This window comes from Ceratotherium simum, chromosome 4 (assembly GCF_057802395.1).
Source record: "Ceratotherium simum simum isolate JZ-2026a chromosome 4, ASM5780239v1, whole genome shotgun sequence".
Classification (NCBI taxonomy): Eukaryota; Metazoa; Chordata; class Mammalia; order Perissodactyla; family Rhinocerotidae; genus Ceratotherium; species Ceratotherium simum.
The window spans coordinates 33,366,337-33,384,095 of record NC_141903.1 but is presented as its reverse complement, the minus strand read 5'-3'; the positions used below and the strand labels follow the sequence as shown (position 1 = coordinate 33,384,095).

At 40.1% G+C, this 17,759-nt stretch overlaps 1 protein-coding gene across 6 annotated transcripts in view; it reads left to right on the top strand.

Annotated features, from left to right (window-relative positions):
• Positions 1-17,759, top strand: part of ARHGAP26 (Rho GTPase activating protein 26) — a 413,779-nt gene that overhangs the window by 232,505 nt on the left and 163,515 nt on the right. For 5 of the 6 annotated variants that reach the window (XM_004420043.3, XM_014794952.2, XM_004420044.3 and 2 more), the window contains exons 13-14: positions 6,572-6,637; positions 10,553-10,627. In XM_004420043.3, coding sequence (XP_004420100.2) covers positions 6,572-6,637; positions 10,553-10,627 — 141 coding nt within the window. The remainder of the gene's footprint in view (positions 1-6,571; positions 6,638-10,552; positions 10,628-17,759) is intronic. The other variant, XM_087429620.1, reaches the window with a different exon arrangement.

Here is a 17,759-nt window from a genome sequence, read left to right as displayed (position 1 = left end):
TATAAAAAACTTGAAAGGTTGTTTTGGATCAAAGGAAAGTTGAATAAGTTTCCTGGGGAAAAATGTTCAGACCAGGAAAAACCTATTGAATACCAGCCTTAGAAAAGTGGTAATCCATTCTAATGCATGTTGAGACTAATTCGGTAGATCAGCTCCTCTTCTTTGGAAAAGAATTTGTCTCCTGGGGTCTGTTAGAATTCCTGGGATGCATGTATGGGGTAACTTTGGGGTGTGTCCCAGAGCATCGTTTTCTCAGACTATATGTTCATCAGTCAACCTATGGTATGGAAAGGTACCTTCTATTCAAAATTGGTGATTGGGCCACTGCTTGCCTAATTTCTTGGTGTTCTGAGTGCTAAGCATTGGAGTAGGGCAAGAGCAGGTCAGTGATTTTCAGAAAAGGGGCTCTTGGACCTGAAAAGTGAGGTCTGTTGGGTAGCCCACAGCTCTATGGGAGAAAGCTCTTGTTTTCTAGAGCCTTCCTTGACCTCAGGCCTGTCTGACCATTTAGATGGCCCAGTTAGTATGACATGGAAGAACCACCCCCACCATCCCCAGGTTCAGGCCACATACAGCTCGGTGATGATAATGCCTTGATGGACAAGTAAAGGATTTCTAGAAGTGTCCAGGAAAACATAAACTTGGTTTTTTCTCCTCTGTTTCATGTCTTAGCTTGCACAGCTTTTGTTTTTCCTTTTTCTTGGACTCATTCTTGGGTCTATACTGTTATCCTCTTTGTATTGATACAGGAAGGAAGGAAGTGGTTAGATCAGCACATTTATATCTTTATTTAGCCTTTATATCCTCACAAAAGATGGAAAATCTGAGGACCAAAGCTTAAATAATTCATTTCCTCTCATATAGTTTATATTACTCACACTGTCCCTTAGCAACTCTCCCCACCATTCACTCACCAATCTGCCTATCCATGCATCCAAAATGAAAAAATGACACAAAATGAAAAGTTGCATGCTTCCACTTAATGTCCAACACTATAGTAGACAGTGGAAGAGCTAAAGTACTGAATAAAATAAATAAGTAAAGATATACATGGACCATTGCCTTCGTGAATACGTATCTAGTTTGGTAGACAGACATTTCTGGCAGGATCATACAAATAAGTGTAAACTTGCAATTGGGCCCCATATTCTGAAGAAGAGATTGATGGTGCTATATCCAAGTGGGTAGTGGGGTATTAACCTAGGTGGAGAGGTCAGGGAGGCTTTTTTGTGGAATTGACACTTGAGGGGAGACCTGAGAATTTGGAGTTACTTGGTCCAAGGGACTTCCAGGTAAAATCCACAGCGTGTGCAAAAGCTGAAAAGAAAGTGGGTGAGTTGGACTCTCTGAATTGGGATGCTGTGATCCAGAGGAGTGGCATGAGACGAGGCTGGAGAGGCAGGCTGGGCCAGACCATACAGAGTTTGTGGGCCATGGTAAGGATTTGGGTTATCTTCCTGAGAACAGTGGGGTGCCATTGAGAGATTTTAAACAAGGAGGTGACACAGTCTGATTTTGTTAAGATCACGGGGTCTCCAATGTGGAGGACAGATGGGAGGGAGCCAGAGGAGGTGTGAGGAGACCAGTTAGGAGGTCGCTGCTGCAGTCCTGGTAACAGATGATGGAGGCCAGGACCAGGATGGTGGTGGTGAAGATGGAGAGAACTAGACAAAATTGAGAGACATGCAGAAATAAAGTTGAGGGACTTGGTAATAATTTGGATATGGTGGGTAGGAAAGAGGGGGAGTGCAAAGGGTTATGCTCATGGTTTTATTGTAGTTCTCACCCCCTGCCACCACCTATACACCTCTTTTTTTGTTTTTTAAAGGCGGAAAGAGCCAGAGAAAGCATCTCAGGTGGGGTACTGTGAGGCACCAGAAGCTACAGAGCATGGCAGTGACGGTTATGCTAAAATCCATATCTGTCTACCTGGCCCACTAGTCTCCTTCTTTTAGACAAGAAAATAATTTGATTGAACCTTATAGCGTGTTGTTCTTTTAAGCCCTTTGCCGTAAGACAGTCCGTTTTTGGATTTAACCTGCCTCCCTCCTCTCAGAGTTCATATTCTAGGCGTGATAGTGCAAACCCCAACGATCTGCACGGCATCCTCCTCCCACTTCTGGGTTTGCCCTGAGACTCTCCAGGTTGACTGAGAGTCAACCCACCTCTCCAGTGTTCTCGTGTTCTCCATAGAACTTTGAGAAAATGGGTTTGTGTGACCCTGACCCTTTCCTTTCTCTAAAAGGAGACAAAGAAACAAGGCTACAAAAGTTGAAATGAAAGTTAAGAGGATGACACATTACTAACTTGGCGGTTCAACCTGGGTGTTTGGTGCGAGCTTTACGAACCTTCCTTATATAACAACTGTTTGGGCTGCCCTGTGCATAAACCTCAACCTTGAGGCTGAGGGAGGAAGATAGGCCAGTCCAAGCCTTAGCTGCAAGACGGTAGATGTTGGGTCTAGGAGCCCCCAGTCCTGCAACAACTCGTCGCAAGTCAAATTAAGGGAATAATGCAAGCCTAGTAGATATTTAATGAGAGATTATTTGTAGAGATTATAAGGATACAGAAATTGCAAATCTCTGACCTTTTCTGAGCCTTGGCTCAGTGAAAGAGCTGAATCACCTGCTTGAGGGGATTAAGGACAGCCGTTTCCATCTGGCGGGCCGCTCAGACTTTTTCTGTCATTAGCAAACTCTGCTCCATGGTGCTGGTATTCTAAACCTTTTAGTGGGAACTTGCTTTTCTCAGAGTAGATCTCAATTAACTTAGATTATGTCTCTGCTGGGCAGAGATCAGGACTAACGATCTGGTTATGTATGCACAGTAGTCCCTATCACATTAGGATACTTGGTACATGTTAAATAATAAAGCAGTTGTTAATCATTAGTAACCTAATCATGACGTGGCAGGAAACTCAAGTTGATGTGAGTAGAAGTCAGATCTGTATGTATGTGTGTGTATAACAGAGACAGAGATGGAGAGAGACAGAGACAGATATAGGGAAGTGCTGGGGCAGCGGGCAGTGTAATAACTTACACCAGTTCCAGTTTAGAGATTTAGAGCAATGATATTCAAACTGTATTTCATGAGTTTCTTGTTGGGAACTGTTGTTTGATATGAATTTGATTTCTTAACACAGTTTTATCTGTTTATAAAACTAATAATTATCGTCAGTGAAGCAACTTGAATATGTTAGAGGCTAACAGAGAGTTGCCTTGAACTCTTAGTGTCTGACTTTGCAATATGTAAATGTTATATACATTTGAACTTAGCCAACTAATATATACTAATAAATACTGTGTTTTATGTGTAATGTGTAAGGTCTTTATGTGTAACATCTGTGTAAGATTTATTTCAAGAGAAGGGGTTCACTGGTTTAAAAGAAATCAGAGAATTTCTAATGTTGGGAAAACCAAAGGAGGAACATTAACACAGAGAATTTGGTGTGGGGCAGGGGGGTTTACTTTGCCATTTTCCAAAAGAAGTCATGGTAGTTAATGTAGGTTAGTGGGATTTAATTTTTTCTGGATATACTTGGGAGGTTCCATTTTATTCTTTTCCATTAGATATTACTTACCTAGAAAAGGATCTGGCTTCCCACAGTTCCACCAAAAAAGGTTCAAGGGCTGATTTTTCAAAACTTTTATCAATGTTCATGGGGTAAGGAAGCAAAATAGTCTTTGTCCAGGACAGAAGTTCACTAATGCCTAGAACAAGACCGTGTTCACAAACCTACTCTTAAAACATCCAAGCTCGAAATCAGTCTCAGCAACTCCCCAGAGCACTGTGCAAAATGGCAGTTCTTTCTCTTCCAAACTTCTTTGACTATCATCCCTATGAAAGGATCCTCTTAAGCACCTCTCAAAAGAAGAACTAAAAGGCTCAACTGACTACTGAATCATAGCTATAAATATTTTGGAAACCTCCTTAAGTACAAAAAATAATTTCTCCTCTGACAAATACTTTCCAGTAGGCTGTATTCTGACTACTGTATAAAGGAATGAAAATCCTCCCCTGCACATGAAAAGATGCCCAACATCATTAGTCACTAGGAAATGCAAATCAAGAGCACAGTGAGATACCACTTCACACCCACTAAAATGGCTATAACAAAAAAGACAATGTTGGCAAGGATATGGAGAAATTGGAATTTTCATACATTGCTGGTAGGAATGTAAAATGGTGCAGCACTTTAGAAAGTAGTTTGACAGTTCCTCAAAAAGTTAAGCATTGAGTTACCATATTACCCAGCAATTTCACTCCTAGGCATATACTGAAGAGAAATGAAAATATATGTCCACACAAAGACTTGTACACAGATGTTCTTAGCAGCATTATTCATAATAGCCAAAAAGTGGAAACAACAACTGATAAATGGATAAAAGAAATGTGGTATATCCAAACAATGGAATATTATTTACTCACAAAAAGGAGTGACGTATTGATGCTACAACATAGATGAATCTTGAAAACATTATACTAAGTGAAAGAAGCTAGACCAAAAGACCACATATTGTGTGATTCCATTTATATGAAATGTAAATCTGTAGAGGTAGAAAGTAGATTAGTGGTTTCTAGGGGCTGAGGGAAGGGGGGAAATAGGGAGTGACTGCTAGTGTGTATGAGGTTTTTGTGGGAGGTAATGAAAATGTTATGGAATTAGGCAGTGGTGATTGATTAATAACTTTGTAAATATACTAGAAATTAATGTAAGCTTTAAATGGGTGAACTTTATGTGAATTATATCTCAATAAAGCTGTTATTAAAAAAAATCTTCCCCTAGATTCCAACAGGTATGTGGCCTGTGTATTATAGTTTCTTATTAAATTTGGAAAATGTCTATGGCATAAGTTGAGTTTCATTTGGAAGAATGATTTCCATCTGACTCGCCCTAGAAAAAGCAAGAGATTGAGTTAGTAGGCGTCTTACAGCTCTAAAGCAATAAGAGCAATGGTTGGTGTAGCAGGTGGTCTCCAGGGAGAAAAACATTGTTTTCCTCCTTTTCTGGTACAGTCATGCATCACTTAACGACAGCTATACGTTCTGAGAAATGCTTCGTTAGGTGATTTTTTCTTGTGCAAACATCATAGAGCACACTTAAACAAACTTGGATGGTATAGCCTACTACACACCTAGGCTACGTGGTACTAATCTTATGGGACCACTGTTGTATATGCAGTCTGTCGTTATCCAGCGCATCACTGTACTCTACCTGCTATCCTGGAGGCCAAGTGTGTTTATAATAAGTACCACTAAGTGATAAGTATGCATGTAAGAACAAGAGCTGTTTCTCTTTGGGAAAAGAAGTTTGGGAAAATTAGCATTCCTTTTTAGTTTGATTTGGGGAATTCTCAGTGATTTTTTTTTTTTTTTTTTTTAAGGATTTTTATCTTCATTGGATCTCAGTTCACACACTTACATTAAGAATTGGAGAAAGATTCCATTTGGATTAGATCCAAGATGAGTTCAAGTTCTGCTCAGTTCTCATATTTTATAAGTTTATTTCTTGCCTTGGGATGATGACAAATCATTTAGAAATACTCACCCTCCTACTTTCTACCGTTCCTGTCTCCACTCTGAACATTAGTTTGTAGAATGTCTTGTCCTGATGTCCTAAGGAGGTCAAAGATGAACCCATTCTTAAAGATTACCACACACATCTTCTCAGGGTAACCAAAGTGTGGGGATAAATTTTGGTGGGTTTCCAGCCTTGTTGCCAGGTTGGAAATTGGTTCTGTGCTGTGGAAAAAGTTGCTCCTGTTGATCATTTATTTTCTGAGTGACGTTAGTGGGTTTTGGAGCAGATGGAAAACTCTGTCACCACCTGCTGATTTACCACATAGAGAATGGCTCTACTGCCTTAGTGCTTCTTCCTCAGGTAGCTTCTCTCTTCTTGGCTGTTTTAATTTTCCTCTGGGTCGCTTTTCCTTTTTCCATTTTTCCAGTCACCTGAGCAGGATTTACTTCTCTCTTTAACTTGGAGTCACATTGAAGGCAGTTTGGTAGTATGGGCTCTGGAGTGAGTCTCCCTCATACTAGCTCTGCAACTTTGGTCAAGATATTTAGCTTCGCCAAATCCCGTAATATGGGGCTAATGATAACATCAGCCCAGAGAACTTGCTAGGATTAAATGAGATAATCTGTGTAAAGCTCTTACCCAACATGTATTGAGCACTTCATTATGCTTTTCAAGGAGACCAGCAAGCAGTAGGTCCTACAGCTCCTTACAATAACAAAACAATTTAAAGGATGCCTAGTTCTTCCTTCAGTAAAGTGCTCCTAACTATATGCTACAGTTTCGTCAGCCATAAGTAGAGGATAACTTTGCTGAGTCACTATGAGAATTAAATAAGATAATATATACAAAGCACTTAGAACTGTACCTGGCATATAGGAAGCTCTCAATGAATGCCAGCTAATTTTTTAAATTAGTCCTGTACCTTTAGTGGGAAAATTAGAGGGATATGTGGCCATACCATGGGACTGATTCATCCTCAGTTGGTCAGACCGTGTCCAGAGGTTGCACTATGTGCCCAGCACCTTGACTGCCCTTCTCTTCCTCTTTCAGCTGCACAGTTGGACAGTATTGGCTTCAGCATAATCAGGAAATGCATCCACGCTGTGGAAACCAGAGGTAAAGTAGTTCAACAGATGGCATTGTTCTCACCGAAGGTCATGCATCTGGTGTGGCTCAGACCTGCTACCTGCTGTTTCCCGACTTCAAGTGACTCATTAACTCCCCCAGTGCCACTGTTGGAGTGTTTCCACTAGTCGTATTGCTCTGAAGCAGGGGCTCTCAACCGATTTGCTGTCATCAACCTCTTTGGCTGATCAGAAGAATGTTTTAAATGCATACATATCAAATAACATAGAATTATAAGGAATCCAGTTACTGAAATTCAGTTAAAATATTTAAAAAACATAGTTGTGATATAATAATATATATCTTTCTTTGTTACCACTTTAAATAACAAATTATAGCAGTGGGTCTGATAACTAGCGTAATTTGGAAATAGTGATATTTCAAGATGTGTGTAATAATTGTAACGCATTACAGAAATATCTGTGATTTCTGACCAAGTTGCAGGTACTGCTAATACTACTGTGATTTGTTGCTTATATCATAATAGAAGGAAATACTTAATTCTCAGTCATAGGTTAGTGAAAATAAAGATGTAATTTTTTTCTTATCTAAGTTCATAGACACCCTGAATTCTCTAGTGGTCCTCTCAGGGTCTGCAGACCCCAGCTTAAGAACCCTGCTCTGGGGAGAGCTAGTCCCTGGCGACCATCCAGGTAGGGAGAAGGGGTCAGGCCCCTGGTTTTCTGCAGTGGTGCTGAGGTCAGGCCCTGCTGGTGACACGTAGACTTTTCCTGGGTCTGTAGGCCAGGGCTTTGAGATCAGGGAAGCTGGTTCATCCCCGTGATCTCCATCCCCTCCTCAGAGATGACCACGGGTTTTGATTTGAATCTTATTTATTCTACAGCCTCTCGACCTACCAGCCCTTTTTATTTGTTTGAAAGAAGTTCTGTCTTTTAAAGCAGAATCAATAACTCTTACCAATTGAGAAATAAAAGAATCTTTATAAAGGTTATGAAGCATTGAGTAGAGGAGGAGGAAAAAAAAACTTAACTGAATGAGCCTCCTATGTATCCAGTGAAAAAGTATTCTCTCCAAGGGAGTTATTTTAACGTGTGCTAACATTTTTTAAATGTTCGCTTATTTCTGCTACACCTTCCTTCAATAAAGAGTTAAGGCAGCTTGCAAAGACATGTAAAATATAGCCAGAGAATATAAAGTAGAAGTAGGTGAGATTTCTGGGAATTGATCTTGAGGAAATCAGGACATGGGCCAGGGTGAACCATAAGGATGTTTACATAAAGGTGTTGTTAAGGTGAAAAATCGGCAACTGGCCAAATGTATCAAAAATTGGTTAAATTAACAGTAGTACGTCCATGCGGTAAAAAACTATGAATCACTAAAAATGCAGTGGAAATGCGTTTATTGACATCCAAGATTTTCATGATATATATTAAGTGAAAAATGCAGATTATAAAACAGCTTGCCCAGTATGAACCCATTCTGGGCCTGGCAGGGAGAGGGGAGAGCCATATCTGCACGGGTTGCAGTGCTGTCAGTGGCTCTATCTGCTGTTTTTTACTGTCTTCCTTTGATTTGTATATTTTCCATAACTACAGTTTCTAACTTTTTAAGTATGTATTATTAAGGTAGTTTTTCAACAGGCATTTTGATTTGCTTTTCATTTTAAAAGAAAAGAATGAGAAGTAAGAGGTACTGGGTTAACAAAGGTGGAGGCATGAAAATGGAGCTGAAAGTGAGTTCAGGACAAAAATCCTCTCCCCTCCACGATGAAGTTCTTATACTTGCCTGAGGTGGGCCACCTGTTTTTCCCCTCTGGCCAAAGCCAAGAGGGAAACCTAATCATGTAAAACCTTGCACAAGTCTGTGTGATAAATGCAAACCAGCAGCTGAGGAAGACAACTTTTTCTGATGTAAAATCAGAAAGTATCCACAACCAGTGGTGGAGGAAGAAGAGGGTCACCAGCTGGTTTGGTCTCTTAGCCTCTGCCTCTTTGTGCCCCTCCTCCTCTAAAATGGGAATGAAAATACGTTTCAACTTCTAAGAAGGTTTTCATTTAGCACAAGGATGAAATAGGACAGTGTGAGTTAAGTGCAGTTTTAGCATAAATACTTGAGGGAAGTGGATATTTCCCTGCTGCAATGCATATGTGTACACACATATTTGTGGTGACCAGAGGTGAACAGACTTCCCATACTCTCTGGGGTTTGTTAATCATCGTCCAGTGGGAGCCAGGATTGTGTCAAGTTCCAGGAAAGCACAAGGACAAAAGAAGTGGAGACACTTCAGAAAGGACAAGCCCTTCAGGCCACCACGTTACTAAATAATGGTTCCGTCACTGAGTAACCTGGGGCCCATCCTTTAGTTTTTGACCAGGGGCTTCTAGCCCCTGAACCATGCAGGGTGATGTATGTGCTTTTACAGGTCATTTTTAGCTATAAAATCCTATCATTCTAGACTACTTCCTTTTATTCGTAGTTCTACTTCTATGTATCTTGTTGAAGATGCTCCAGAATCAGCCTTTTCCCAGATTTCTTCCAGGAAATTTTGTTTTGGCCCAAAAGTGTAATTGTTTTGGCCTTGATAGAGTATAACTGATGGGTAGAATTTTATTCATTCTATCGTGTATCATATACTGATCTAGGTGCTGGGGGATATAATGGTGAAGAAGACAGAATCACTGTACTTAGAGTTTATATTGTGGTTGTGGGGAGAAAAACAAATAAGAAAGATAATTTCAGATATTGTTAACTGCTATAAAGAAAAGAAAACAGGGTAAGGGACTGGCCAATAGTGTTGGTCTTGGGATGCCTTAGATTGAAGAAGTTGCATTTAAATTGAGACCTACATGATGAAAAGATCTGGGAGAAGAGTGTTGCAGGTGGAGAAAACAGCTGTGCAAAGGCTGTGATTTGGAGGCATGAGCTTGATGTGTTGGAGTAACAGGAAGGCTAGCGTGGCTGGAGCAGAATGAAGGTGGTTGATGATGCAGTCAGAAGGGGGCCTGTGCTCAAGCGTGTAGGCCCTTGTGGGCCACGTAAGTTTTGATTGTGGTCTAAATACAAGGCAAGCCATTGGGAGAAGACGTTTAAGAAAAGAGATGATTGGAACCGATTTACACTTTAAGAAGTTCACTTTGGCTACTGGTTGGAGAGGGACATCAAGAGAATAAAATAGGAAGCAAGAGACCAGTTAGTTGAGAGGTATCAGTTATGGTGGATGTAGGGCTAACAGGAGAGAAGTCATTTCATATCACTTGATCTACATTGTCCCCTTTGGTAAATGGTACGGTGGTGATCTAATCCTTGCATTTAAATGAACAACATACTGAGGTGGGTTAGTTTTTGGTTCTTTGGGTGTTTGAAGGTATACCTCTCTAGTCCAGTTGCACATTTCCTTGGGTTGAATGAAGGTGGTCCTCCTTTTTTTTATAAAGAATATTTACATTACAAATAAGTAGATTTTCTAATTTCTCAGTCTTGGCTAACATTCTCCAAAATTAAACATGTCCCTATACCTCGATATTTTTCTTCTGTATGTGAAAATAGACTGTAAAGTATTTACCCTTTTCTGTAGTATGAAATTTTTATCATGTCAGTTTTGGCTTTTTAAATTAAAAAGCTGGCTAAATATGACATATTTAAAAGTATATATTTTCCATCTTTCCAAACTCTTCAGATGCTGCCTTTGGCAAGCGAAGAGGAAGGTTTCTTTCCCCTCTAATGACTGAACTAACATGAGGGCTGAAGTGTGCAGCACATCCATGAAATCCTAGACAGCTGTCCCAAATCCCACTCCTTCGCTAAGAGCAGAGCTGAGTGACAGGGGACTTTAATTAGAGTGGCTTTTAGAAGGACTGAGAAAATGAAAAAAGTACATTTGGCTGGGTAGGTTTGACTTGTGTTCTGACGTGCCTCTAATTAAATCATCACTGTTTCTCTCCTCAGGGATCAATGAGCAAGGACTCTACCGAATCGTGGGGGTCAATTCCAGAGTGCAGAAGCTGCTGAGTGTCCTGATGGGTGAGTGCAGCAGTGGCTTTGCCAAGCAGGTCCCGGGCAGGAGCTACCTCTGAAAAGTCACCAGATCTGTAAATATGGACAGCTTCTTGGGGAAGAATCAGAGTGCCCAAGATGTAACTCCCAGAAGTCAGCTGCCTCACTCACCAGTTGTCATGGCTGTGGGCATTACTGGAAGAGGTCCTGAGTGGGACTGGACAAAATGAAAAAATGGCAGGTCCAATGTACCACACCCTCTCTGTGGGCTCAGCCACTGCCAGTCCAAGTGACGCTCGGTCGCTCATGTGACCACCGTACCCTGCTCTGTCTTTAGTAGCTCATGACTCCCTCGGTCGTCTTTGACAGGCATTTGGTGGGGCACACCAGTGCCCAAGGAAGGGCATCCTTCTAGCTTGCCGAGGACCGCACATCTCATGTTCCCTGTTACTGAGAAGGTGTCATGTGACTCCCAGATAAAATGTATACAGGCGGATAATTCTTCTGATTCTCTTTGCTTCTGGAGTTCAACCTAGTCTCAGTCATTTTAAGCAGCAGAACCTCTTTCGCAGCTGGCTGATAGAAATACAAAACCACTACCTCTTAATGTGCAGTATTTGAATCAAAAACCCCTGAGCCAATGAGCCAAATTTGCCTAGGCTGCAGATTTCCTGTATTTTTAGAAACGAACGCAGCCAGCCTCAGTGAGTCACATGGATCTAAATGGCAAACAGATCAGATTTCACAGATCAGTAGCTGTCATTCATCCCCATGGAAGCCCAGTCATGCACTTGTAGAGGTAGACTATCGCTTGGGGTCCCCGCTCAGTGTTCTGGACAGGGACACTTCTCTTGTTAACATTTGTCATTTCTTTTGCCATCCCAGTTTCTGAAGATAGTTTTCATATGTAAAGAAATTGCCTCTCTCATGTTGACCAGAACAACTCTCTTCTCTACCTCTTTTTGAGAGAGCTACTCGCCTCCTGTAGGCAAAACTCTTTGTATTGCTAGTCACAGTGAGATTTTTTATTTGAAACTATGATTATTTGTGAGGTACTCTTGTATTGAGAATTGGTTTTTTGATTCAGGTTTGGGATGTGGTTAGTTTTTTAAAAAATTAAACTTTTTATTTTAAGATAATTGTAGATTCACATGCAGTTATGAGAAATAATATAGGGAGATCCCATGTACCTTTACCCACTTTCCTCCAGTAGTAACATCCTGCTGGACTATAGTGCATTTTCACAACCAGGATATTGATACAGTCAAGGTGCAGAACAGTTCCATCACCACAAGGATCCCATGTGGTGTCCATTTATGACTATACCCATCTGCCTCTCCTCTCACCTCACCCCCATCTTTAGCCCCTGGCCACCACTAATCTGTTCTCCATTTCTGTAATTTTGTCATTTCAAGATTATTATATAAATGCAATCATATAATACATAACATTTTGGGACTGGCTTTTTTTCAGTCAACATAATTCCCTTGAGATTTACATGGGTTGTTGTATCAATAGTTTGTTCTTTTTTATTGTTGAGTAGTATTCCATTGTATAGATATACCATAGTTTGCTTAATCATTCACTTGATGAAGGACATCTGGGTTGTTTCCAGATGGGGAAATTACAAATAAAACTGCTATAAACGTTCGAGTACAGGTTTTTGTATGAACGTTAATTTGTTTCTGTGGGGTAAATACCCATGAGCACAATTACTCAGTTGTGTGGTGATGTGGTTAATTTTTGAAAAATTGTAATGTAAGGAAGAATTAAGAGTCTAACAGGTATCAATCCTCAACCTTTCATTTCTGATCAGAGCTGCAAACATTTGTGGAGTATCTGCTTTCTGAAACAGGTTGTGAGGTGCTAGAGATGAAACTTTAGAAAGAGTCATTTCTTGTCTGCAAAATCTCTGAGTAGGAGGGAGATATGCATGCATATGAAAGCTATAATGTAAAATATGATACTGGTGCCTGGATCAGTATGAGCTGGATCTGGAAGATTGAGTAGTGAAGGAGAGAACAGAAGAATACTTCAGATTCAGGAAATGTTATAAGCAATGGCATGGGGGGAAGAAATCAAAGTCTTTGGTGGCTATAGCAGAGAGTATTGATTTTATTATTATTATTTTAATATTTGAAAGTACTTGAGGCTGGGATAGGAGATTTAAAGCTGAGATGGCCCCTTTTGTTGAGGAAATTGCATATTGTGCTAAGGAGTTTGAGGTTTTTTCTCTGTAGGAAGTAAGATGCTATTAAAAGTTTCTAAGTAGTGGAGTAGTGTGTGTTAGGACTCTTTTGCACACAAAATGTCTAGAAGACAATGCAGAATAGTAAAAGGAAAAGTAAAAGGCATTTATTTGCTCACATAACTGGTAAGTCCAAGATGAGAGAAGTATGGCAGGATCTGGTGGGTTCAGTGACATCTTTACATTTGTTGGAGCCTTTCCCACTCCTTTCCTCTAGCTTCTCATTATCTATGACCTGTGCTTGCCTTGGTATCGGCTGTATTCCAAGCCATGGGAATGTCCCAAATAGTTCAGCCTCAGCATTCAGAGCTTGCATCACTGAGAAGAGTGTCTTGCTTGACGGTTTGGCAGAAAGTCCCAGGGTGGTCTTTGATTGGTCAGTATGGACCATTCACATGATTCATTTCACAATCTCAGGCCAATCACATGACCTATAGCAGATGAATCCGATGGCCTGGATCCTGTGCCTGTCTCTGGTGATCCTACGCCACCTCTATGAGAGTGGTGGAGGGGTAAGGTGGGGAGGGGACTCAGTCCATAAAACCCTGTGGACTGAGCAGGATTATTAACAGAATGATGGAGGAGTGCTTTCCTGAAATAATGGCTGCTGGGTGATTAAAAAAAAAAAATATGTCCAACACAGGTGTAACTAGATCAGATGCTAGTTTTAGGAAGATAATGCTGGCAGTAACGTGGAGCATGTATTTGATCATGGAAAGACATGGAAGATGAAGACAGTTGCGATAGATTAAGCAGAGCATGCCGTATCAGTCAAGGGCTAAACCAAATAGCTGCTCTGAGTCGGAAAAAAAGGACAGGCTCAAAATGACTGGCGAGAGAGAATCAACGGGACTTTGTAACTAACTGGATACAGGGCAGTAGAAGGGGCGGAGAGATTTCAAAGATGACAGATTTATTATGTAAGGTGACACTAATGAAAAAAAATGACATTTTAGACAGGTTTGCTAATCCAAAAAAGAACCACCTTAGCTCAGTTGTGCTAAGCAAAGAGTGGCTTGAAAAGATCTTGTTTTTATCACTTCTCTTAGTGGCCCTAGAACAAGATATTTGTCCTGTTCTCTTCCTCAGTTTTCCTAGGGAAGGACAAAATAATCATGAACATCTGAGAAGTGTCATGAAAAACTAATAACTAGCAGCTGAAAGTCACAAGGCCAGCTGCCTCTGCCAGGAGGACATTACAGATAGACTGATTCCAAACTGAGGCTCAGCCACAGCCGAGAGCTGACCACAGTACGAGATCCGATCAAAAGCGGAGCATGGTACCTGGGGTTCTCACTACCTGTTAAGTTAAACAATTTGGATCTTAGAATTGAGGAATCACCCATTAGACCACGGAGACTCCAGACCTGAAGGCAGAACTCTGTCTTCCTTCCCTTCTGTGAACATGCTCTCATCTTCATCAGTTCTTAGTACTGGTACTAGCCAGGATTTGTAAAATAAATATGGCTCCTATGCTGGAAAACCTCTCCCTGTGATGGCTGGGCCAAGGGTGAACCATTCATTCATGATTCCTTTATTCTACATTCATTGGATGCCCTCTTATGTGCCAGGCACTGGGTAAGATTTGGATTGTTTGTCAGTCTCTCAAAAGTGAAATAGTGCGTTTTTATGATTGAAAATATGGGTTAGAGTTATGTAAAACCACAGAGACTTCCTTTGATCACTTGGAGTTCACTTTGTGTAAACTCTTAATACATTGGGGGGCTTAGGTGGAAAGAGGAATATAAGAGCCAGCACTTTGAGATCATCTTCCTTTTACTGACTAAGATTCCTAAAGAAAGCTTGCTAGAATTTTTCATAGCAAAATGGTGTGGCCTCAGGCTCACACCATACCAGGAGCTACCCTTGATCCCTTCCTGCTAGCAACAGGGGTCATTAGTCTCTGAAGAGTGAAAGGACTCGGGAACACTTGCAGATTCCTAGAAATAGTGTCTTCCATGTGGGTACTGTTTGTTTTTTTTCTCCCCCTGAATGTTAAGTGAAGATAAATCTTTCCAAATTTTAGCTCAACATTTTTTAATATAAATCAGCTATATATTTGTACATTACATGTCTGTCTCTCGTCCTGTATATATTTACATAATTTTTTTCTATTTAAAAGTTATGAGTAGTTATAGTAGCAAATTTCGAGAAATACAAAAAGTGGAAAGAAGAAAAGTCTTGCAGACCAGAGAGAACCTTTACCATTTACCTAGCACTGTCACCTTTTAAATATAATATTCTGTAATATAACATAATAAAAAATGTTTACAAAATTGGAATCACGCTGTGCATATATACTGCTTCATAACAGGCTTTTTTCATGTAACAGTGGAGAGTATCTATTTCCTGTTACTCAAGTTCTTCTAGAGTGTGATTTTTTGGCCCTGTATTGTGTAGATGTGACATACCTTTTTAGTTAGTCCTCTGTTCTCAGATGCGTAGACTGGCTGCAATTCTTCATCATTCTAGAAAGCACTCAGGTGAACATCCCTGCAGGGGCAGGATAGCAGAGGTTAAGAGCATGCATTTTGGAGTTAGACAAGTTGCAGTTCCACTGCTTATCTATTAGATTTTACACAAATTAATTAACCCCACCTAGGCTTCTATCTCATCATCTGTAATAATAGCCCTGTCTCTATAATAACGTGAGGATTAAATGAAAAGACGCATGTGGATTGGTGAGTCCAGAGCCTCCACATTAGTCAATAAATGTTAGCTGTTATTTTTAATTTTTGTATGCATATTTCATTATTTCCTTAGATGTTGAATTGCTGGGTCAAGGTATACACATATTTTCAGGGCCCTTAATTGATATCCCCAAATTTGCTATCAGCAAAGTCTGAGGAGAGTGTCATCTACCTCACATCCTTGCCATACTCTGTATCTTTTGCATATAAATTAAAACTTTTAAAAAATGTATCTCCTTTTTATTTAACTTTGCATTTCTGTAATTCCAGGTGAGATTGGACATTTTGCTCTGTTTCTTGTTATATTTCTTGTTTTGTGACCTGCCTGTTTGTGCTCTTAGCCTATTTTTCTGTTGGTGTGTTCATCTTTTGATTGTACGACCTTTTTAGATATGGAGGCTATGTTACAAATATTTTCTTCTAGATTATCATTTATCTTGAACTTGATGATGCTTTTGTTTTTGTTTTGCTTTATGAATATTTTAAATTTTTATGAACTCCAATCTTTTGTGAAATCCATCTTTTTCTGAGTTGGGTTATGCCTTAAAAGACCTTTCCCATTCCAGGATTACAAAAACTTTGTTTTCCTTAAAATCCATCTGGAATACATTCATGAAAAATGGAAACTAACTCTCCTTTTCCTCAGATAGTTATCTGATTGACCAATAACTATATAATGAGACATTTTATGCCTTTCCACTGCTTTTATTTATTTATTTATTTTTTATTTTTTTGTGAGGAAGATCAGCCCTGAGCTAACATCTATGCTAATCCTCCTCTTTTTGCTGAGGAAGACCGGCTCTGAGCTAACATCTATTGCCAATCCTCCTCCTTTTTTTTTTCCCCCCCCAAAGCCCCAGTAGATAGTTGTACGTCATAGTTGCACATCCTTCTAGTTGCTGTATGTGGGATGCGGCCTCAGCATGGCCGGAGAAGCGGTGCGTTGGTGTGCGCCCGGGATCCGAACCCGGGCCGCCAGTAGCGGAGTGCGTGCACTTAACTGCTAAGCCACGGGGCCGGCCCCTCCACTGCTTTTAAATATCACCATATAGTCATTCTTTTATACATATTGGGGTCCAATCAAGGAGTTTTTACACATATTTTTCTAAAGGAAAATAAATTCTTTTGTTATTCTGCAATTCTTAATCCTTAAGAAAGGATTCCTTTTTCACCTTTTTAATATTTGTTTTTCTTCTGATTCTTTGCATTCTAGCAAAAATTCTCAAACTTGTCATATCCCATATCCATGTCATTCGTTTGAATTTCTTTCTTTCTTTCTTTCTTTTTTTTTTCCTGGGGAAGATTCACCCTGAGCTGACATCCGTTGACATTCTTCTTTTTTTGCTTGAGGAAGATTAGCCCTGAGTTAACATCTATGCCTCTCTTCCTCTGTTTTGTATGTGGGACGCCTCCACAGCATGGCTGATGAGTGGGGTAGATCCGTGCCTGGGAGTGCCCAGAACTTGAACCAGTTGGCCATAGGGTCAGCCCCTCGTTTAAATTTCTTTTGGGTTGGTTTTTTTTTTTTTTTGCTGCTGCTGCTAATAATGCAAATTTTAATTTTGTAATTGAATTTTCAGTGTCTTTGCCATCTTTACTTATTTAGTTGTTTTCATTTCTGCATTTCAGCTATCACTTTATTATTTCAGTCTGTTTTTCTTACTTTGCTGTCTTGTTTCACAGCATCCATGTTTTTCTGAATTTTATTTATCATAGAGAACAGGTGCTTTCTGAAATTGTTTTTAGAGTGCTTTGGTTTCTGTATTTTATGCCAAGAAGTATTTTATCAGCTTTTTTCTCTTCTGTTTAATCAAACCAGAACACAGAGAAGTTTATAAATCTTTGCCATTAAACTCACTGTGTATAGATTCTCCTTGTTCTGTTCCTGTTTTCCTAAATGCTGTTAGAATCATCCTCTTGTATGAAATTGGAGGAATGTTGTATATGTTTCCATCCAACTTCCTGGCATTCTTAAATCTTTCATTTAGTGTGGACCCATGAGCCTCAGTTGGTTTCTCCTGGGTCTGTTATTGGTCATGGTTCTGGGAGGCGTGGTGTTTATTCCTGGTTAATCTGAAGTGTGCTGTGGTTCTTCCTTTGTCACTCTCATGTTTCTTGTAGGACTTTCGCCTTCTGAATTCACTTCCCTTGATATAAAGGGACACCCCTCCACTTCTGTCCCCCGTCTAATTTCACTGCCTGGATTGTAATCTCAGGACAA